We start from the raw sequence: 23707 nt of genomic DNA, 5'->3' as shown, positions 1-23707 counted from the left end.
AGAGTTCCTTTGCTTCACCTTTCAGGGCCAAGCTTACCAATTCAAGGTCCATGCATTTGTCCTTTCCCTTTCCCCAAGGGTCTTCACCAGAGTAGTGTCAGCAGCCCTTTGTCCTCTTCAGGCTGCAGGCCTGAAAATCCTTCCATATCTAGACGACTGGCTGATTTGTGCACCATCTCGCCACCAAGTCATGAAGGACATGGGACAGTGATCCAACATGTCCAATGTCTCTGTCTCTAGATAAATTAGGAAAAAACTATTTAAACCCTCAACAGCAGGCAGTGTTCGTTGGACTCTCCCTGAATTCTCTGCTAATGACCGCATCCTTGACACCTCAGAGAATTGTAAAACTGTCCACTCTGGCACAGTCCTTCCACCTATACAAGTGAATTAAATTGGTTCAATTTCAACGATTGCTGGGTATGATTGCGGCAGCAATGAATGTGATCCCAATCTGTCTTCTCAGAGCCCGACCATTAAAATGGTGGCTGAACAGCTTCCAACTTCACCCCAAAGTGCACAGACAGGTAAACCTGAAGGTTACACGAAAGTGCATTCAAGCCTTACGTCCCTGGAAGAGCAGGTTGTTATCGCAAGGGGTCCCATTGGGGAACATCCCGGCGAGACATACAGTGGTAACAACGGACACTTCCCTGACAGGGTGGGGAGCAGTGTGGGAAGACAAGACTGTCAGAGGTGTGTGGGAGTTTCCATGGACCTTAGAACATATCAATGTGTTGGAACCTATCTCTGAAGGCTTTCCTCCCACTAATAATGAGGGCTTTCCACCCACTAATACAGAACAAGAATGTTCTGGTGAGATCAGACAACATGTCCACAGTGTATCACATCAATCACCAAAGCCAGATCAGTGCATTGCCTTCAGGTCACAAGAAAGCTTCTCTTTTGGGCCCTTCTGAGACTCTCCTCTCTCAGGGCAGTTTACATACCAGGGGTGGCAAACCAGGCAGCCGACCTCTTGTCTCGGACCGGACCTCTTCTGGGAGAGTGGCGCCTTGACCCAGAGGTGGTGCGTCTCATGTGGGATCAATTCAGCACAGCCAAGATCGATTTATTTGTGACAGCTGAGACAACCCATTGCAGCATGTGGTTCTCTCTGAATGTTCAGGGAGGTCACTGGGGATACTGTCTCAAGAGAGGCTGGGAGGGTTGTTGTATACTTTCCCTCCCCTGCCATTAATTACAGTTGTACTCAAGAGAGTGGCAGTGGGCCATCACAAGGTTTTACTGGTTGCTCCCAGGTGGCCAAAGGGATATTGGTTCCCTTCCTTCCTACTCTTGGCCATTACCAAAGAGAGCGGACCTTCTCTCCCAAGTGGGATGTCAAATTTTGCACCCAAGGCCGGATACACTGCAACTTTGGGTATGGCCTCTGCTCAGTCCCTCTCTCAAGATTTAGATGATTCGGTTTTGAGGACAGTAAGTCGTTCTAAAGCATCTTCTACCTGGAGTAACTACTCTAACAAATGGCAAGTATTTTCAACATGGTGCCAAAACCAACAGCTGGACCCAGCCAACTGTGGCATCAGTTTTGTCCTTTGCTTCCTCCAATCACTATTGGATTTGGGAAGAGCGACAAATACCATAAAGGTTTATGTTGCAGCCATCTCCCACTTCCATGCTTTAGTAGATGGTATGAGAATTGGCAAACACTCTTTGGTGTCTCAGTTTCTTAAGGGGGCATACCGATTGCGGGCAAAGGAATTGTGAGATCACCCTCATGGGACCTCACCGTAGTTTTGCAGTCACTCACTAAAGCCCCGTTTGAACCTTTGGAACAAGCTGACCTCAAGTCGCTGACATTGAAAATAGTCTTTCTCCTTGCAATTTGCTCAGCCAACAGAGTAAGTGAGTTACACTCCTTGTCTTCTTGATTGAGATGGAAGGTAGAAAATGCAGGGGTTTCCCTCTGGCCAAATCCGGCTTTTTTACGTAAGGTCCTTAAACTTAGCACAGTGAATCAGGTAATTGAGCTTGAGGCTTTTCATCCTGACCCTCTCTATTTGGGGACAGGTCTAGATATTTCATCCTATATTGAGCACAATCAGCCTTTACGACAATCACACTCAGAACTGTTTGTTTGTTTTGCCAAAGTGTATTGGTCAGCAAATATCTAAACAACGTTGTCTCATTGGATAGAGAACACAATTGCACATGCATATTCCAGCCAGAAACCATCAATCCCAGGTGATCTGGTGGCTCATTCCACCAGGAGTATGGCTACATCTTGGGCGGCACTTAAGGGGATGGCACTCTCAGACATCTGTGCAGCAGCTTCCTGGAGTATTCCATGCACTTTCACAAAGTATTATAGGATCAATGTGGCAAACCCAAGCTCTTTGGGGTCCGCAGTTTTATCCGCTGCTAAATGGGGTGAATGAGGGAAATGGTACCAGTCCCTTGTGATCCTGATGGTACTAGTCATCCAGGATAAGATCGTGGTGACGGTCTGAGTGAGGTCAAAATAGATTGTAAGTTATGTCCATAATGATGGATCTATGAGACCAAACAATGACCGTCACCATCTCTTGTCACTCGGGATGAGTTGTGGCATTCCAGGCAAGAGGAAGTGGTCAGCTCATCCGGATGTTTTATAGTAAGCCAGCCCCTTAAGGTCAGTCATCTGATTTTGTTGATATTAGGTCTCAAGGATAGACAGTAGAATGGTGTCATTCAGGATAAGATTGTAGTGACAGTCATCATTCGGTCTCATAGATCCATAGTTATGGACATAACTTACGTTTCCTGTCACTGTTTGCAGTGTCTGGAGTTGTAGGAATCAGAGGTCGTTGACTTTTTCAGGGGTTATCCAAACCAATGAAGCGATACAATCTCACCACAGAATTTGCTGTATTTTTAAACACTGCCTGATGGCGCTAGAAGGAGAGGATGCAAAAACGTGCTGTACAATTATTGTTGCACACTTTCCCCCCACACGATTTACTGAATGTAAAGCTTTACATGATGGTTCATAAGCATTTCTTAATCAACAACCAGATTTTAGGTTAAATAAGTGCATATTTTAACTCCTATAACTGGTTACCATTTCTTTTTCTTATTTTCCCGCCACAATTTTAAAGGGATAGTTCACCCAAAAATGAAATTTCTCTCATAATATATTTACTCTCATGCCTTCCCAGATGTTTATGACTTTCTTTCTTCTTCAGAACACAAACAAAGATTTTTAGAAGAATATCTCAGCTCTGTAGGTCCATTCAATGCAAGTGAATGGTGATCAGGCCGTTGAAGCTCCAAAAAGAAGATAACGTCAGCATAAACATAATCCATCAGACTCAAGTGGTTTAATCAATATCTTTTGAAGCGATCCAGTTGGTTTTGGGTGAAAACGGACCAAAATGTAACTCTTTTTTCACTATACATCATGACAGCAGTCTCCTTAGCGATCATGATTTTAAACTTAATTTACTCTTTCTATTCACATTATTCAGCCCCGCCCCTTTTCCATGCTCCACTCTTCCAAATTTTGTCATCTAACTTCCTGTTTGTATTGAAGCTACTCAGAAAAGTCTAACAAAATGGATTACGTGTTGGAGCACAGAAAGTATTTTTCACAAAGAGTTGATGGTGTGAGTCTACAGCACCCCTTTACTAGTAAAAATGCTAGTGAGGTATTTTTTCTGTCAGTCTAAATGTTCATTTTTTCTGACACCCGCAGAGGTAAATTGGACCTGGCAGATCACATTTGTACTACTATGAACACTGCACTTTTTCATAATACAAGCGTTTAATTGTTATACATGTAATTCTCCTTAAATTTTAGGTTTCAACTTGTTAATAATTTGTGTTAAAATGTGTAGTTGATGTGAAATTTCCAACTGTCACGAACTCAAGGACTTCTCCTGCTCACCACCAAAGGTCTCCCTTGCCCGAATTCTAGAGCATTGTGAACTACATTTCCCAGCATGCAAACCTGGACAGATTACACTCACACCTGTTCCCTATTTCAAGGACTATTAAAGCGCTGTACAAACTAAAGTCTATGCGAAGTCTTGTTTTGCCACTGCTAACATTTCTGAGCGTTTATACTGATTATTGCTTGTCTGTGTTTGACTCCTGCCTGTTTACCCATGGGTTTGATTCTCTGCTGCCTGCCCTTTGATAATGTCTGTTTCGTCTGGATTTATACTTTGATTATTTGCTGCCTACCCTGAACCTTGCCTGTTTATTACCACGACTCTCATCTGTCTATGCTGTTCTATTGCTGGAGATTTACCCTGCCTGCCTGTTTATGATTTGCACATTTTCTAATAAACCGCACATGGATCTTAACCCCAGTTCTCCGGAGTCTTTTTTACACCAACAGTGACAGCTCGTATTATGACACATGCAAGTTCAACATTAAAGAAAATTACAATTGTACTTTTTCAAATTATTTGTCACCCTACATTTTTTAGAGGATTAAATGTGATTAAAATAGTTGTAAACAGAATATAAAGAATTTATGAAACAAACACTCTCACATGTGTATGTGTGTGTATTATTGTAGTCGCACCACTTCCCACGTCCCGGTTTAACGCTAAAGTCTGCTTACCTTAACTATTGGGTGAATGACATGAGAAGATGGTCAGTGGTGCCGTACAAGATATTTTTCATTATTTTGTGTTATCTCTTGGAGTTTAATGAGCACAGAGGCACATCAGTACGTCCATAGCTCGAAGGTAGGATCTTGTGTATTTATAAAGTACTCGTTTTAAAATCTAACTCATGTTAGCTTTTGACAACTCTATAACCTGTAAATCCACTTCGCTAGCTAATTTTGTCATCAACACCATAGATATCTATTTAGAACTGCAGAACGGAAGTTCCGAGACAACATTTTCAAGATGGCTGCGTGCTAGTTTCTCTGGCGCATATGGTGAATAGCACCCTCTAGTGCTCTGTGCATGCGAGAAGCACTAGGAAGTGTAATCAAGCTTGAAATCATGATCGTGCCTACAGACTTCAATGGCAAAATGTAGTGAAAAAGGAGTTATACTTTGGTCTGTTCTCACCCAAAAAAGACTGGATTGCTTCAGAAGACATTGATTAAACCACTTGAGTCATATGGATTACTTTTATGATGACTTTATCACCTTTTTAGAGCTTCAAAAGCCTGATCACCATTCACTTGCATTGTATGGACCTACAGAGCTGAGATATTCTTTTAAAATGTTTTGTTTGTGTTCAGCAGAAGAAACACCTTAGTTGGTATGAGGGTGAGTAAATGCTAACAGAATTTTCACTTTTGGATGAGCTATCCCTTTAAGCACCTTTTTGTCTTCACTAGTTCTTTTTAAATGGTCATGCAGTATGACAAATTAATGACTAAATATTCCAATTCATAAAAAAAAAAAATAAAAAAAGAATGCGCAAGATGCTGTTTAAAATAGTCACACCAAAGGACATGCCAACATATTTCATTTAAACTACCCACATAATGTACAAACAATATGATATATTTGTTCTATTTCAATTTGTACAGTATCATAACACAAATAATACTAGTTTATAATTTGGAGTTATTGTTACTCTACCCTTCGATGCATGATTATATCGCATAGGGAAATACTGTAATGGTTCCGTATTCTTCAAAACAAGACTACAATCATTCTCGATCTCCATTGTTTTTTTTTTTTATTTTTTTTTTTTTTATGTTTTTATTTATAACAATGATATAAAAAGACAGAGACTATTAGCAGAGAAGGGCCACTTCTATTAAAATGAATTGAATAAATTGGAATGCCCAACAGTGTAGAAAGGAAGTCCTTTTAGATACAGACATCTCCTGTTAATCAACTCGAGAATGTGCATGTGCATTAGCGATACAAACCAAGAAAATAGCTTTTTTCCCCCTGCATAATCTGAGGTAAAGAAGCATAAGTAGATGTAAAGGATATATAAAATGGTTAAATGTTTTCTTTTACCTCTCTTCCAACACGATTCTTTTTTAAACTTTATATAATTATTTTCTCATTTAAAGTTTAGGTGCTATCTTATTTAGTTCCTTCTTGCAAAATATATTTGAGTTACATAAAGTATTTATCTTATTGTTCTATTGTTTTGGTATATGTTTAAAGAAGCTAATGTAAATGAAAAAAAAAAAATCCTACAACTATAAAAGAATGAGAAATTACTGAGTGAATGTATATTTTGAGAAAAAAGAAAAAAGATATTGAGAATGCTACTTTAGTGAATTAGAGCTCCTTATATGGCGCAAGCTGCCTGTGAAAGCTGCCAGCTGTAGAAATGACTTACAGAGTCTCATTAAGAAAGTGCTGTCTGCTAACGCAGAGCGCTGTTCTCATTAAGAATACAGACACTGAAAAACACAGAGTATTGATCACACCAGGATGAGAAATGAAGAAGGAAAGAAAACCAAATCAAACTGAACCTTTCATTTGGTGAAGGACAGCATTAGTATTACACGTCGGAAATAATTTTAAAAGTAAAATACTCACTAACAAAAACAGGGTTGCTGCAGAGGTTTTAAAATCAAATGTAAGACTTTTTAAGACCTTTTTCAAGACCTGAACAAATAAAATTAATACCGTATCCCCATATCAAAACAAACCCAAACAATCTCTAAATAAATCATGTATCGCAGACTCTTACTTAAACAGGCAGGGGCACACATTCAACATGGCCTTAACAATTCTTATCAGTAAAACAGTATGCAAGACATGTTTTCCACATACAGTATATATCACATTAAAATTGGTTTATGTACCAATATATAAATAAATACAAATTAGAGGTCGAACAATATTGGATTTTGCTGATATGATAATATATTGAAAGAAAGGCAATTAATCTGCCAATAGTTTTTAAAATTGGTAGCCTATATTTAATGTTCTTAGTCTTCCTGTGATGGGGAGGGCCAGACAGAGGCTACAAGAGTCCAAACTGAATTAAATTCCAGATGCAGTTTTTAACTGGGAAAAAATTATATATATATATATTCACAGCATGGAACTTTTAACTTCAAAGGCTGAAATACAACGGGGACTCTTATTTTGAAATGTTCCAATTGTTCATTCAAACAGATAAGGGAAATAAAATGTGCACTCCTACAATAATCTACAACATTTTACATTATAAATAGTTAAAAGTAAGCATTATCATATTTCATCAACACTATATCGTCATCATCAACAGTGGATCATTAGTGATCACTTGTCATAAATTTTCGATATGACTTAATAATTGTGAACTGCTCTGGAACAGCTGGAAACTGTTTGAACTGAAACGCCTCCGCGTGCTTGGACAAAATACAGAAGTGCCACGTTTTCACTTTGAAGAACGCAGCGCATGCATTTAATTATATTGTATTCTTTTGAATCAGATTAGGTCATATTATGATTCCTGTCTTTCCGCTCCCAAATTTAAGACCTCTTTAAATGATAATTAAGACTTTTGTTGTATCATTTAAGCTATTTAACACTTTTTATGACCTTAAATTTCAGAAAACTGAATTTAAGTACTTTTAAGACTTTTAAAGGATCCGCAGGAACCCTGAAAATGTACCAAGGTAATAGTATGTTTTTTCAGACATGCGCCATGGTAATATGTCAGTATTCTTTAATTAACCTTGGAGTAGCATGTAAATACCATACTAGTATATGAATATGGTAATATTTAATTAAAAGTCACAGTACCATGGTATTCCTATCACTGTGCCGTGGTACCGCCACATAGCCTACCCTTTTGTTAGGGACTCCCACAACCACTTCATCACATTAGACAGTTACATTTACATATCCAGTATTTCTCTGCTGTGCATTAGATTAATTGAATCTAGAATGTATGACTCTTGTAATTACCTACTGTACATGAATTCTCTGTGCTTAAGAGACAGAAAAAAAAAAATAATACATTTGGAAGACTTGATAAAAACAGAGGATGGATTTTATGCCTGTCCACCCTGTACTTACAGTGCATTCAGAAATTATTCAGATGCCTTCATTTTTTTCTTCACATTTTGTTGCATCCTTATGCTAAAATGCTTTAAATTATTTTTTTTTCACATCAATCTACACTCCATACCCCATAATGACAAAGCACAAACCAGATTTTTGATAACTTTGCTAATGTAATAAAAAGAAAAAACTGAAATATCACATTGACATAAGTATTCAGACCCTTAACTCAGTACTTAGTTGAAGCACCTTTGGCAGCGATTACAGCCTCGAGTCTTTTTGGGTATGATGCGACAAGCTTTGCACACCTAGATTTGGGGATTTTCTGCCAGGTTGGATGGGGACTGTCGGTGGACAGCCATTTCAGGTCTCACCAGAGATGTTTGATAGGGTTCAAGTCCGGGCTCTGGCTGGCCGCTCAAGGACATTCATAGAGCTGTTCCTAAGCCACTCCTGCATTGTCTTGGCTGTATGCTTCATTGTCCTGTTGGAAGGTGAACCTTGGGCCCAGTCTGAGGTCCTGAGCGCTCTGGACCAGGTTTTCATTAATGATATCTGTATTTTGCTGCTTTCAGCTTTCCTTCAACACTGACCAGTCCCCCGGTCCCTGCCGCTGAAAAACACCCCCACATCATGATGCTACCATCACCGCGCTTGACCGTTGGAATGGTATTGCGCAGGTGATGAGCAGTGCCTGGTTTCTTTCAGACATGCCGCTTGGAATTGAGGCCAAACAGGTCAATCTTTGTTTCATCAGACCAGAGAATCTTGTTTCTCACAGTCTGAGAGTCTTTAAAGGCTTTTGTGTGTCTTGCACTGAGGAGAGGCTTCCGTTTGGCCACTCTGCCATAAAGTCCAGATCGGTGGTGTTGCAGTGATGGTTGTCCTTCTGCAAGTTTCTTCCATCTCTACACATGATCTCTGGAGCTCAACCAGAGTGACCATCTGGTTCTTGGTCACCTCTCTTACCAAGGCCCTTCTCCCCTGATTGCTCAGACTGGCTGGGCAGTCAGCTTTAGGAAGAGTCCTGGTTGTTCCAAACTTCTTCCATTTAAGAATTATGGAGGCCACTGTGCTCTTGGGAACCTTAAGTGCAGCCGAAATTGTTTGACCTCATGGCTTGGTTTTTTTGCTCTGATATGCATTTTCAGCTGTGAGACCTTATATATACAGGTGTGTGCCTTTCCAAATCATGTCCAATCAATTGAATTTGCCACAGGTGGGCTCCAATCAAAGTGTAGAAACATCTCAAAGATGATCCAGAGAAATGGGATGCACCTGAGCTAAATTTCAAGTGTCATAACAAAGGGTCTGAATACTTGTCAATGTGATATTTGAGTTTTTTCTTTTTAATAAATTTGCAGTTATCAGAAATCTGGTTTTTGCTTTGTCATTATGGGGTATGGAGTGTAGATTGATTTGAAAAAAATAAAAAATAATAATTTAAAGCATTTTAGCATAAGGCTGCAACAGAAACTGTGAAAAAAACTTAAGGGGTCTGAATATTTTATGAATGCACTCTACATGCTCAGCTGGTAAAACTGTCAGTATAGTCAGTGATGGCCTGTTGATACACCAATTTTTGTTTTTATATAAAAACTCTCAGGTCAAGCATATACATCCAAATATCAAGTATACACAGCCAACCACACACACATTCCCAAGACGTTTTAATATCATCTCTGTTGTCTCACTTTCTCGACTCATTATCATTCAGTTTTACCTTGAAAGCAGTTCCTTGAGAATGGGTCCTTTCTGTTATCTCACGTATACAATGATGCTCAGCATTCTAACAAATAGAGTTTATTTCACATAATGTAGCAAGAACAATCACGTTATAACTGTTCATTATAAAACAGTTAAAAAGGTAAAGAATATATACAGATGCTCAAAGCCACAACTTTTATGACAATAAAATTATGACAATGAAAATTTGATGGTGGAGTCATAAACAGACCATAAAAGGTCAAAGACTGGAGATGACCAGCCAACAGAAAAAGCCTACCATGTAAAGTGCAAATCAGACATGCATCTGTAAAGGAAACATCATAGGTACCACCTGTGGAGCAAAGGTGCATGCATTCACACACACACACACACACACACACACGTTGGTGCAGCCATCCTTATGAGGACTCTCCATAGACATAATGATTTTTTTATACAGAATGAACTATAGATTCTATCCCCTAACCCTAAACCTATCCCACATAAAAAACGTTCTGCATTTTTAAATTTTCAAAAAAGCATAGTTTAGTGTGTTTTATAAGCAATTTGAATTATGGGGACACTAGAAATGTCCTCATAAACCACATTTACCAGTTTGTAACCTTAAAAAAAAAAGTCCTCGTAAACCACCCAAACCCGCCCACACACAAACACATACACAGCATGAAGAACTAATACATTATTATTATTTGTTTGCTTCTGTTACATCATATTCTTTTTAAAAATACAAAATATCGACGTGAATCAACTAAAGATAAAGAAAAAAAATCTAAATAAATTTTCGCTCCCTAACTGACAGTACAAACATGGTTCTTGTGCTGATGAACAAAGGTGAATAGATCCAGGAGTTTACTTGTCTTATAATCAAGGGTCTAACCTCTCATTGCAAACTGGATGAGATTTAATAGAAATATAATCATGTTCGGTTGTGTGGCATTGCAGTTTTGCCTGTCTAAAAATTTAGCTAAAACTACATTTGCATCATTAGCTTCCATATCACAATACACACACACACACACACACACACACACACACACAAACGTCAGTATCTTTTGTAGTCCGTAGGCACTCCAGTAGCCCTTTTACTCTATTCTCTCACCTTTCATTTTAGGGTGAAGTATCCCTTTAATGTTGGAGGCAAACAAAGGATTGGCTGCTGCTTGCTGTAGCACTTGGACTAAGAACTAAGACAGTGATGTAGACTGTGTGTTTGGGTTTCTAGGACTGAGCAAGAAGGCTACAGTCTCCTTTCAGAGTGTGTAACAGGTCCGGACCTTCTTTCCTCTCTAATATACCATTCTGTTCTTCTAAAATCCCACCTCAAGACTCCAGACTTTACATGGCCATTTTGTCTCACGACACTTTTAGAAGCTCCAGTCAGGGTTTGTGGTGAAAGGGTGCTTCATGCATTGAAAATGCTGATAAACTGGACCTTGACTCATAGTATAAAAGGAGCAAGAGAACCATGTGGGACCATCACCTTTCACAGAAATGAAGTGTAATGTTACTACTTTTCTCTTCTTCATTCCAGGGCTCAAGCACCAGATTATCATCCAGCTCCTCATATCTATCCTCCTCAAATACACTGATTTCTTCAATTGAAGTCTCTAGGCAGTATCTATTGCCCTGGCCCTCATTGTATTCGTAGATGGTAGGCAAACTGCTTCTCATTCCAAATCTTCTGCGAAGAGCAACCAGTAATGGCTGGGGTACTGTGAAGATGTCTACATTATTGCCCAGGTCCACCCAAGCCAAATTGGGAAACTTCTTGGGGTCTTTAACCACCTCTATCAGGTCTTTAAGGATGGCTACAGTCAGTCGGTTTCCATTGATGGCAAGTGTGGTGAGTTTGGGTAGCACTCCTAAGAATGGTAAAAGAAGCCGTAAGCACTCGTCCTGGAGTTCTGTAAAGCTGAGGTCCACTGCTGTCACAGATGAACTGTTGTTTTGAAGGTAGTATGCCACACGATGCAAGTCGCGGCCAAAGAGGGGGATACCAGACAGATCCACAGTATCATTAGCTAATTTCTTTTTCAGTGTAGTTTTAAGACTGTGAAAGAAAAAGAAAAAAACACCATTAGAATTGAACATTAAATTACTATTTTTATAGCCTTATGATATCACATATACTCTACTTTGATTCTTGTAGAGAACACATTCTTATTCTTTACAATAAATGTCCTGTAAAATCCTGGGGACACAACATAAAAAAAGGTTCTGTCTCCATTCCCAAGGGTTCCATTCCCGGCCAATGCAATAGTGATTTTAAGGCTATACTTTTAAGCTTTCTGAGGATAGGCATGTAAAAGAAATCCAGGAAAACAACAGCATAGAAAAAGCTTTACAAGCATTGGTGGTTCAGTGATAGAATTCTCGACTGCTACGTGGGGACGGGCAGGCAAGGGCCGGGTTTCATTCCTGACCAATGCAATAGATGCTTTTGAGGACATGCTTGAAAAATTGTGGGAACACACACACACACAAACTCAAAAAACCACGCACTGGTGGTTCATAGAATTCTTGCCTGCCATGCGGGAGGCCCAGGTTTGATTCTTGGCCAATATAATGGTGACTTTTGAGGGAAATGGTTTTTGCCAATAACAAAGGGATTTGTGGCAAATACACTTATGTGTTCCCTTTAGTGCTGATAGTGTAGTAATTCATTTTCATCATTGCAATCCAAAAGGCACTTGACCCCCAGATTGCTCCATGGGAAAAACTAACCTACAAAGTTTCAGTGCTCATTACAGGACTTGAAATATGCAACAGTATGTTATGGTTGATTCAAGCATACCAGTGTTCCTGCCAAGTTTCTAACAGTGATCGCCGATGCTGTTTGTGATGTATAGAGACTGTGGCGTGAGGCCCGAAGCACAGTGCCTGCGTTTCCTGCTCTGTCACTGTGCATTAACCATCAGCATGTCCTCTGCAAGTCCATATATGCAAAGCAGATAGCAATAAAACAGGCCACTCAGTTAAAAGCTCATTTCAAAGCTTAAAGTCAAACATGAGGCTGTAGATTTTGGATTAGGCACTCTCTTTAGAAGGAAAGGAAAATGGAAATATGGATGGATGAATAGGGTTCAATGAGTCATTGTTCTTTCCCAAAGTGGTCACGTTGACAAGCAAGTCAGGGCTGTCAGAAGAAATGAGTGCACACACCAAAAAATAAACTCCAGTAACACTGCATTAACGTTTTCTCTGAGGTAGTGCTATGTCCCCCATATATATCTATATAGATGAAGAAGTGGAGGACACAGTGTCCAGGCCCAGTGTTATTGCTCAGAGGTGGCTTTTTCAGAGCTCAAGAGACTTAGAGTTCTTAGCTAAGTATCATTTAAGTCTCAACGTTCTCTCAAATGCTTCTCCTAAAAGTCCTGGCTTAGAAATAAAAATAGTCACACTTGAGTCAATTGTTGACATACAGTAAGCGTACAGAGCTACAAAATGATTGTGGATAGCATACCACAGATAATTTGATCTTTGGGACATAAGAATGTTTTCCTTGTTTGAGAAATGTTCAAGTGATTAATTTGATGAGAAATGTTCATGTTCATTGAAATCTCTGACTTCACAGACTTTGATATCTTGGCAAATATGAGCACAGTTTGAAACATTGTTGGGATTAATTCTGGAACTCTAGACTAGAGGAGAAACATGAGTTTACTGGGGTCTTTGTCTCTGGGGAAGCATCTAAGAAGCCAGAGACTTTAGCCAAAGTGTCCATTTGCTCTCCATTTAATCTCATTGCTGTCAAGGAACAACAGTGGAATTATTAAGAAAATATAATTTATAATTTTTCTTTCAAATGGGTAGGGGGCATCGACTTTCACAAGCATTCACTGCCAAGGCTATCAAATCAATTCCTGAAATCAAGTGTAATTCAGCTTGTCTTCCATATTTATGCTCTCTCACATAATTCTAATATCTTTTATACAGTCAATTCTTAAACCATTCCTTTGTACTACTTTAACATTAAATATTCTGTATACATAGATAATAATAAAGGTTCCAATGCATGACATATGGCTCCCTGGCCACTAACTGGGCTTTAAATTAGAGAGGTGTCAACTGAATAGCAAGGCAATTCCCTCCTTCAATCATCAGGCAACACCCCACCCCTTTGCAGTGGGGAAAGTCCATCTGCTTCTCCTCTGCTTGGCATGATAGCATTACATTCAGTGGGGCTTTTGCTGTGACTGCAGGATTTGGACTTCCTATGCTGTGTGCTCTATTGTTTTGAGTTTGGGCTCATCTGATTGGATTAAGGGCTTTCCTACAGGAGCTGCCTGGCACACTGCTCACACTTTTTTGCATAGGAGAATAGGTCAAACCACACAAAACGCACAGATCAGCCTTTTTCAAAAACACACTGGCTGGGTGTTGGTGTCAGAGTCGTGAGGAGGGGTGCTGTGAGCTCCTGGAGTTGGTGGGGTGCGGGTGGAATGGATTTTGGGGGGGGGTAGCAAAGTGCAATCCAGAATTGGTTGCCAATCTGTAAGGTAATTTGGCAGCACTAGTCTGGCATGCCATGTTTAGACTAAAACAAAGTGCCCTTTGTCTCAGGGACATTGTTAATATTGTCTCATGTCATTGTTTATAACACGTACACTTCCTTACAAAAAAGTATTGTGGCAGTACTATGGTACAGTGATAGTATCAGATAGTAACAGCATGGTACTTTGAGATATACTAGGTTCTCCAAGTAAAAATAAATAATAACATGGTATTCCCCAGGGGGTCATGGTTTGGTTGGCTAGTTAACTCCTGCTGGTAGATACCATTGTGCCGTACAATTTGTGTGGGCATACGGCATGTTTCTGCATTGATGGCCATTTAAAGTAGCCGTCTATAATTTGTTTTGCAAGCAACATATGCTCTTAACAGTGTCCCATAGACTTTTTTCTCCTTAAAAATAGACTGTTATACTGCCTTCACGTGCTATTGGAATTATCTTACCTCCCACTTCTGAAGTTGTAATTATAAGATAGTCACGTTCAAGTGCTTTGTTCTCGGAAAGAATAGGAAACATTGAGGACACCAGTTTCATTCTAGCATATTTCTTAGGGAACTCTTATTTTGACACCGTAATACATGTAAGTTAGTCAGCTTGCTGACAATGGAATTTTGGTCAAATACATGCTATTTTCTCCATGTAAAAATGTACAATATGCATCAAATAGTTACTGATATACAAAAATGCATATGACCGAAATGCCAGGTGCTCACAAGGTAGCTGCATTTTAATAAAAAAAACGTACGTATCAAAATTATTTCCGAGTTTCCAGGTCATAATCATGACTTGAGGGGGCCTTCATGTGCAACTTCTGAGTAAAGAACTTGTATTTACGAGTAATGTATTCAATGACTCGCTGTGTGGCACCATATGACACATACATTCATATCCATGTTACATCTACAACTTGAGGAAAGTCTGATGAGATCTTTCTGGGGTCAAATATAAGATCAGCAGACAAAAGCAATTAATGCTTTGATTAAATCACTTTTGGGACAATATACTGTAGAATCAATGGAAGAGCTGAAGAACCTGCTTATTGAGAGATCTACCGGCTCTAATTGCCTCGTTCATCCACGCTGCCCTTTGGGATATTGACATGTTTTTGCCAAGAGCTTAAATGACCTATCAAAAGCAAAATCAAAAAGAGCTTGAGACTACAATGAAAAAGCACAAAAACAAACTAAGGAAGTTGTCACATATATGCCATGTCTCCATTAGCGCCAAAATCATGTGGTTCTAAAGATCTCCATAATGCTTTCTGCACTGTAACATGGGTTGACTAAGCAAACTTGAGCTTTATGTGTTAAGTTTCAGTTGGACTCAGAGGCACCACCATGTCTCTCGAAATAACATTGTCAAAACTTTCTTCAGATGATTTCTGTGTAAATCTCTACCAAATCCTGACAACATGGCAGATTCGAAGGCTCCTTTGCATTATTATAGCCCCCATATGGACACTCTGACATACGCTCTATATAAAATGATATCTCTGAAATTTTAAGGTCTGATGCAATGTGACAAGCCTCTGGCAAATAGATGGTCTAAGAAATCAGTCATATTTTTGATTTCTCTCTTCTCTTCAGGGTCTAACTTTCCCCTGGGATGATGCTGAAAAGACCAGCATGTCTGGTCACCAGTATATGTTGTGTTTTGGATGCTGGTCCCCAGCATGGGATGCTGGTGTGCTGGTATCCCAACCAGGTGTCTTAACTAGCTTAACCAGCAAGACTTCCTTTTTCAACCAGCTTCACCAGAGAGACCAAGCTAGTTGATCAGTATTTTTTGTTGGTGAATAGCATGGCTATACTGTTCCACCAGCTAGACCAGCACCAAACCAGCACTAATCAGCATAAACAAGTCTGAAAAATTCATGCTGGTCGAAGTTGTACATTTTTGAGTGAACAACAAGATTAATATTTGGGAATTCTCAATATATTCAAGCCATCATTAAAACTTTTTGTCAACCATGTTCATAAAAAAGCTTAAATTGCTGATTTTTGTTTCTCTAACACCTTTATTAGTTAAAACCACAAAATAAGGGGTATAAATGAGGTTACAGAACTACATAAAAGAGCCCTTAACCTGAAATTATGCACAATGTTGGACAATACTCTCCACACCTCTATTGAACTTATTAAAGAATTTATGTATCCGACTTATGTCGCAAGAACACAGACGTCGTGCTGTGAAAGAAAATTACTCTAATGATTCTTATTCTATGCCGAGACTTGTTCTAATATGTCTGCTCATGACAAAGAATCAAAAGAGTGAATGAATCCAAACCGTCAGGGCTGCAGTTTATGTTCCAATCATAGACTGATACATTTGGAGATAACCTGATAACTGAGGCCCTTAACTGTGCCCATTTTGAAGTAGGGCTGGGTATTAATACAGATTTCCCTATTTGATTCGATTCTGATTCACAATTTCTCAATTTGATTAAATTCAGATTAGATTCGATATCAATTCATATGGGTATATTTCAGGTATAATGTCCCTTTTGCTTACATATGAAAGAAATTCTCTCCCAGCTAATGCTGTTAATTATACAGGGGACCTTCTAACAATATTCATTACGAAAATATAAATGTTACTCATTATATTTTATTCGTTTTTCATAATTTTGGTCACATTTTGGATTTTTTTTTTTAAATAAACAAATCCATGTATTTAATCAATAAATAAGATGTTATATTTCATATATAATTTTTTTGACACGTTTATTGTTTATTAGCTTAATTTGTACTATTTACAAGTTTTTACATTGATTTATTGAACACAAAACCGGTGCAAAAACCGGTACTGTCTCTTTAACAAACCAGGCATTTCTGTAAAAAGCATCTGTAAATGAGTGCATGTTAACGAGACAGGACTCAAATGGCTTTATCTCACCTGTGCCATGCTTGATTAAACATTTACCAGCCAGCTGCCAAATATACAAATTTTAGTTGCATAGCGCGAAATTTGGTTGCAAATGCGAGTGATTTCCTCTCATTTTAGTGGAGGGTTGCGCATAAAATAAAAGATCGATCTTGGGATTTAAAAATCGATATAAAGATTGTTCTCAAGGCTCTCAATCTCTCAATTACCAACCCCTACCTCCCTCTCTCTCTCTGTGTGGCACCATGAGTTGATGCCAACTTGTTTTAATTAGCTGTCAGAAAGCCCCAGTGGGCTTAGGGATGATACGGAGCGTCAGACTGATCTGGTGCCAGTTCTTGGAGCTGTTAATCCTACTAACACACAAACACACACTCAGTCAAATACAATCATATGTAAGGTCGCTCCACTAAAGGAATTTCATGACATCGGTGCACCTCCCTGGGGTTTTGCCAACATGGATTTGGAACTGCACCAGTGGAAAGCATGTTACGTTTCCATACACAACACACGTCCAAAGTTTTAGGAATGTTGCACAGGCCCAGGTTTCTAAATACACACTACAATTTACAGGATTAAACAAATTCATCCTAAGCATTCGTTCCACAAGTCTGCTCTCACAAGCAATGTTAAGACAGGCATGTATGCACAATGCTCACCCTCGAAACAGTTATCACATAAATATGACGAAACCAGTTAAGACGATTTCAGGGGTGTATATCACAGAATGTGAAATGTAATATCTGTAATATATAATTTAACATATAATTTAAATGAATAAATATAATATATATTTTATAAAATATATAATTTAAAGGATTAGTTCACCCAAAAATGATAATTCTCTCATGATTTACTCACCTGTAAGCCATCCCAGATGTGTATGTCTTTCCTTCAGCAAATCCGAAATGAAGATTTTTATAAGCACATTTCAGCTCTGTTTGTCCATACAATGAAAGTGAATGGGTGCCATGACACTACTGGCTGTTTGATGGTCCAATAGGCATATTTAGGCAGCATAAAAGTAATCCACATGACTCCAGTTGATCAATGAATGTCTTCTGAAGCAAATCAATAGGTTTGTGTAAAAAAATAAATCGATAATTAAAACTTTATTAAAAAATGCTTCCTGCTACAAGTCGACCCATCACGGAGCTGCGCGTGACGTAAGCGCAATGGCGTGTTCACGCGAGAAGTCAGAAGTGCATGCTTTATATAGAACAGAGGAACAAACGTCACGAGAGAGTTAGGTCATTTCAAACAGCAATACAGCACTAGGCGGAAGCAATGATTTAAAGTAAAAAAACTTTTTAATTATCGATTTGTTTCTTACACAAACCTATCGATTTGCTTCAGAAGACATTCACTGATTCATTGGAGTCCTGTGGATTACTTTTATGCTGCCTAAATATGCCTTTTGGACCGTCAAACAGCCAGCAGCATCATGGCACCCATTTGCTTTCATTGTATGGACAAACAGAGCTGAAATGTGCTTATAAAAATTTTCATTTCGGTTCTGCTGAAGACATACACATCTGGGATGGCTTAAAGGTGAGTAAATCATGAAAGAATTATCATTTTTGGGTGAACTAATCCTTTAACATATATATATATATATATATATATATATATATATATATATATATATATATAATACAGTATATTTAATATTATCTATAGTTTGCTTAAAGAAAATAAGCCTTTTTAAAGGATTTTTTTTTTATTTATGTTTTTTGCATTGTGACTAAATTTTCTGACAATTAATTATATTAATTATATATTCATTAAATTGTAAAGTATTTATATATCATGGTAGTATTTATACTAATTTAAATAAAAGTAATATAATGCAATATAATAAAGTAAATGAAGATGATGCATTGACAAAAGTGCATCGTTCCAGATTATAGCATTAAAGGCATAATAATCTAGATAATGCAGAAAAGCTAGATAATCTCAAAATTCACAAGAAATTTTCAACTAGGTTTAAACATGTCAGATAACTTATCAACTTGATTGCTCTTAGAGCTCCAAGAATGACCCTATTTCAAGCATCATCTTGGGTTGCATTCAAAAGATAATGGCTCTAACATCATTTTGATGAAAGATTTGTCTAATTATATGTAGAGATACCCTGCAAAACCAGCCATTTGATTCATAATACACAACATGCCCTTCCCCATTTTAGTAGCGCAACGTATTGTAGCAGCATTACATTTGCAGCCATTGAAAGAGCTCTCCTTTGATAAGAGCCTGTGGCAGGGCAAGAGTAATGGTAGCAATAATTATAATGATGATAATAGCACATGATATGTGTGATATTTTTAAGACTGTGCTGGTCGCCCTTTTCCATGCAATTATAATGAAGGGGGACTGAAGCTTTCAAGCTTCAAAAATGGCACAAAAGCACCATAAAAGTATTGTTAAAGCGGTCCAAAACACGCTCGACAAGGTTTACAGTCTTGCTTGAATTAGTCTTTGGCTTTCCCTGTTGTTTACAGCAAGCTCCATGTTCTGTACCAGGAGTTCCCCGTGTGTGAGTTCAATGGACGATTAATCACGAATAAGGCTCAAACATGCCTGCTTAATGCTGTTGTCAAGGTAGAGTTCGCAGAATCGCATGTCTGATTGGATTAAGTCAAGCACTAAGGCATAAGTGCTTCATCTTTGAAGCAGCTCTACACCGTAATCAGGGCAAAGGGAAAGTGTAAGCCTGTATCAGGAGAGATAACTTAATGGCAGTTACTTGAATAAAAGCAGGCCAGCCTCAGAGAGTGGTGGGCTGGTTTAGAGGAAGAGGAGAGATGAGTCAGACTTGTTGATAACCTTTCTACTCCCGGCCCTCTAGGGCTACCCAGACTCACAATATGTAGGTCAAACACATTTAAAAATGTCCAGCAAAGAGGTCAGGATCCAAAAAATGAGAAAGAATATAAAAATCTAACCAAATCAGACAAAACAGCACACACAAGAGAGACAAGCTGAGTAGTTTGAGTTTAAAGTCAACATGAAATCAAACATCATCCTATTTACATTCTTAATACACATTCCTGGTTTTTGATTAATCAACAATTAATAAGTTTAATCAATTAAATTATTAAAAGACATTCAATCAATCAATCATAGATTAATCATGATCATCCCTAATTTCAGAAGAATAAAATCAAGTCCAATCCTAAAAATTTTTTCATGTTAAATATCCCGCTTCACTCGGAAATATCTCACATTCTAGAAATACATTTTTGCTGGTGTAGTTAAAGGAATAGTTCACCCACAAAATTTAATTCTGTCATTGTTTACTCACTCTAATGTTGCTCTAAACTGAAATCAAATCACTGAAGGAATATTCTGGGTTCAATACAAGTTAAGCTCAATCGACAACATTTGTGGCATAATGTTTATTACCGCAAAAAATAATTTAAACTAATCCAAAATACAATCGAGGTTACTGTGAGGCACTTACTATTGAAATGAATGGGGCCAATTTTTGAAGGGTTAAAGCTAATAATTTTTATAAAAGCATTACATTACAGCTTACATTAATTCCTCTGGTAAAACTTGTGTATTATTTGAACTGTAAATTTTAACGTGTCCTTAAAATGTTGTTTTAGGGTGTTATGTGATACATCATCCTGGCAATTAAGTTGTAAAACTGAATATAACTTAACACAGAAAAGTTAAGTAAGCAATTTTAACACACTAAAATCATACTAGCACGTATATTGTTTATGTCTTGTGACTATACCTTTGAAACAGAGTATTTTTAATGTTTACAGATTGGCCCCATTCACTTCCATTATAAGTCCCTTAAGGCCCAGGTCGACTCACAGCGAAGTGTTTCTTTGTTCTTCGCTCAGGGATAAAAAGAAGTTCGAAGCTGTGCAACGGCATACTGTTTGCGAGCATTTAAATATATGGACGCACAAGGCTATATGCAAAACATTACCTAATGTGACATTAAAACATCAATGACTAAATGCCTCATTCTATGAGTAAAATTCACATGAGATCAGTAAAAGATGCTGTTTTAACCACTCGATGATGATTTAAAGTAATATATATGCAGTATAATGTGTAATTTGTCATGTTTACATTCTGCATTTATGACGCTAATACGCTAACATGCTATACACAGCCATCATATGCACCGGTTACCATCTGTTATTGTAATTTATGATGACACTGATATTACTGGGTGTCAAAGAGCAGAATAAAGACAAAACAATGATGATTACCGACATATCTCACTTTGGGCAGATGTGTGAATGGCTTTCAGCTGTAGACGGCGCATTAGTGAAGCAGCATTATATCAACAGAGTTATTTGGCACATAAGAGTACTCGAGTAGACTTGGTTTATTTTGTAGACTAATAATAAAAAAAAAAAATCACATGAAATGTTCTTGAAAAATGTCTCTATGCAAATGATCGTACAGATGTAGGTAAATTTGAACCAGCTCGGCAACTCTGCACGCCAGTGTGTTCACGTTGACGGATCTTGACTGACTGGAAAAACTAACCTGGAGCAAATGTTGGCAACAAATTAGGTGGAGCTCCGGGTCACATCAACTGATGATGTGGATCAATGGCAGTATGAGGGTGTTCAGCAGCCGGTATGAGGTTTTCCTATGAGAGTTCGCACTGACAAGCTATTTCGAATCACCGAAACAAACTCAAAAACACCCAGTCATTCTGCTCAGCTGCAGCATGTCATCTTTAAATATGGGCTACAATGCAACCTAGTCTCAGAATGACACATGCGTGTATGTGCGTGACAATGCAAGTAACTGTTCGCCAGCAATTGGCACATGCACCACGTTAGCTGAAACCCAAGCTGCCCCACATGTCTTCAGCCCTGTCATGTACTGCATTAGTCAAAACCCTCCATGACAACAACTCTCATTAATAGGCCACCTCAACCGTCCCCAGATCCTCATTTGGGTCACTATTTTAGTTAAAGGAATACATCACTCAAGATTAAAAATACTGTCAAAATGATATATATATATATATATATATATATATATATATATATATATATATATATATATATATATATATACATTTTCTTTGGTGTTCCAGGGTCAAAAGAAGAAAGTAAGTCACAGGAGTTTGGAAGGACTTGATTGTGAGTAAATGATGACAGACTTTTCATTTTTGGGTTAACTATTCCTTTAATGCAACAAGTTGCAACATTGCTTGGCAAACCAAAAATAACTAAACGCCACTTTGCATTCTGTCTTAAGGCCAAAACATACTCTATGCAAGTACGTGAACACAGATGCGATCCCTTGACCACCGCATTGCCAACGTGCAGCACCTGGGGAAACACCAGGGAGAGAAGAAATCACAAGCACACGGGACAACCTAAGAGCTGGGTGGAGGAAACTGTCATGACCCTGCCACAACAATAGCGTGAAGCCTCCACACGCGCTATGTCTCCACGGTAATGCGCTCATCAAGCCACGTGATAAGATGCATGGGTTGACGGTCTCAAACGCGGAGGCAACTGAGATTCATCCTCCGCCACCCGGATTGAAGCAAGTCACTACGCCACCACGAGGACTTGGAGCGCATTGGGAATTGGACATTCCAAATTGGGGAGAAAAGGGGAGAAAAATCTACAAACAGGAGATGAATGTGGAAACAACAACAGTTACTGTGCACTTCAAGAATGCGTGTGTGAGGAGGTCAGGAGATACTTACATTAACTCGAGTCTGAAGGAATATAAAGACATCTGTCTGTGTCTAAACTCCTGAAGAAAAATAGTCCAGTATCTCATAGCAGTCATAGCACGCATGCACTAACTGCCTGTGCATGAGCACACAGTCTATTAAAGTATACTTTGAAAGGCTCGCATTCGACTGTACGCAGACGCTAAGTGTTCGCGTCAAAACAAAAATATACTTTTGGCTTTAATAATTGCGCTCAGACACATTTTAGAATGCAATGATGTGTGAAATCGAGCATGTGTACTAGCAAGATGCGACTGCGTTCACGTACTTGTGTAGAGTATGTTTTGGCCTTAAGGGGCCATTCATACCGAACGCATTATTGCCCAAAAGCTAGATGCATCACAACGTACAGAATAGAATGCAAGTTTCGCAATTTTTTTACATTTTAAACTTGACATGGCCTTTAAAAACGTGGCGCTCCTGCACAAGAGATTCTGAAAACACAGAGACATGGTACAAGGTTCGAAGACGTCCATCTAGTGCCTGTTTACATAAAAAAACAGCACAGATGTATGAAAAAAAAAGATTGGTGTGAACGGCCTTTATGAAAGTAGTTCGACAAACAAGAGCATCATGACACACCATCTAAAAAACATGGCGCTTCTGCGGGAGAGACGCTGAAAAAGAAAACAGCAAGACGCAGTGCAACAGTCGAAGATATGCAGCGCATATTTATATAGAAAAACAATTGAAAAACGTAATGCAATCCTGCCCGCAAATATATCTACAACAGTATAAATATTATAGTAAAATCTCAACCAGTTGACACAGTTCTACTCTCATAACGCTCAGCCCAACTTTTCAGCAAATTCCCTCCCATCCTTCCCTTGTCTCTCGGCCTCTGCTGACTATAGGGCAAGTTTAGATCACTTATCTTTACCCCGGCATTATGCAGCAAACGCGCTCCAC

At 38.6% G+C, this 23707-nt stretch overlaps 1 protein-coding gene across 1 annotated transcript in view; it reads right to left on the bottom strand.

Annotated features, from left to right (window-relative positions):
• Positions 1 to 9522: 9522 nt before the first annotated feature.
• Positions 9523 to 23707, bottom strand: part of LOC127433421 (leucine-rich repeat-containing protein 75B-like) — a 33225-nt gene continuing 19040 nt past the window's right edge. The window contains exon 4 of the mRNA XM_051685327.1: positions 9523 to 11715. Coding sequence (XP_051541287.1) covers positions 11142 to 11715 — 574 coding nt within the window. The 3' untranslated portion in view covers positions 9523 to 11141. The remainder of the gene's footprint in view (positions 11716 to 23707) is intronic.

This window comes from Myxocyprinus asiaticus, chromosome 43 (genome assembly GCF_019703515.2).
Source record: "Myxocyprinus asiaticus isolate MX2 ecotype Aquarium Trade chromosome 43, UBuf_Myxa_2, whole genome shotgun sequence".
In the NCBI taxonomy this organism is placed as follows: Eukaryota; Metazoa; Chordata; class Actinopteri; order Cypriniformes; family Catostomidae; genus Myxocyprinus; species Myxocyprinus asiaticus.
The sequence above is the reverse complement of the archived record's forward strand: the minus strand, read 5'-3'. Positions and strand labels throughout refer to the sequence as shown.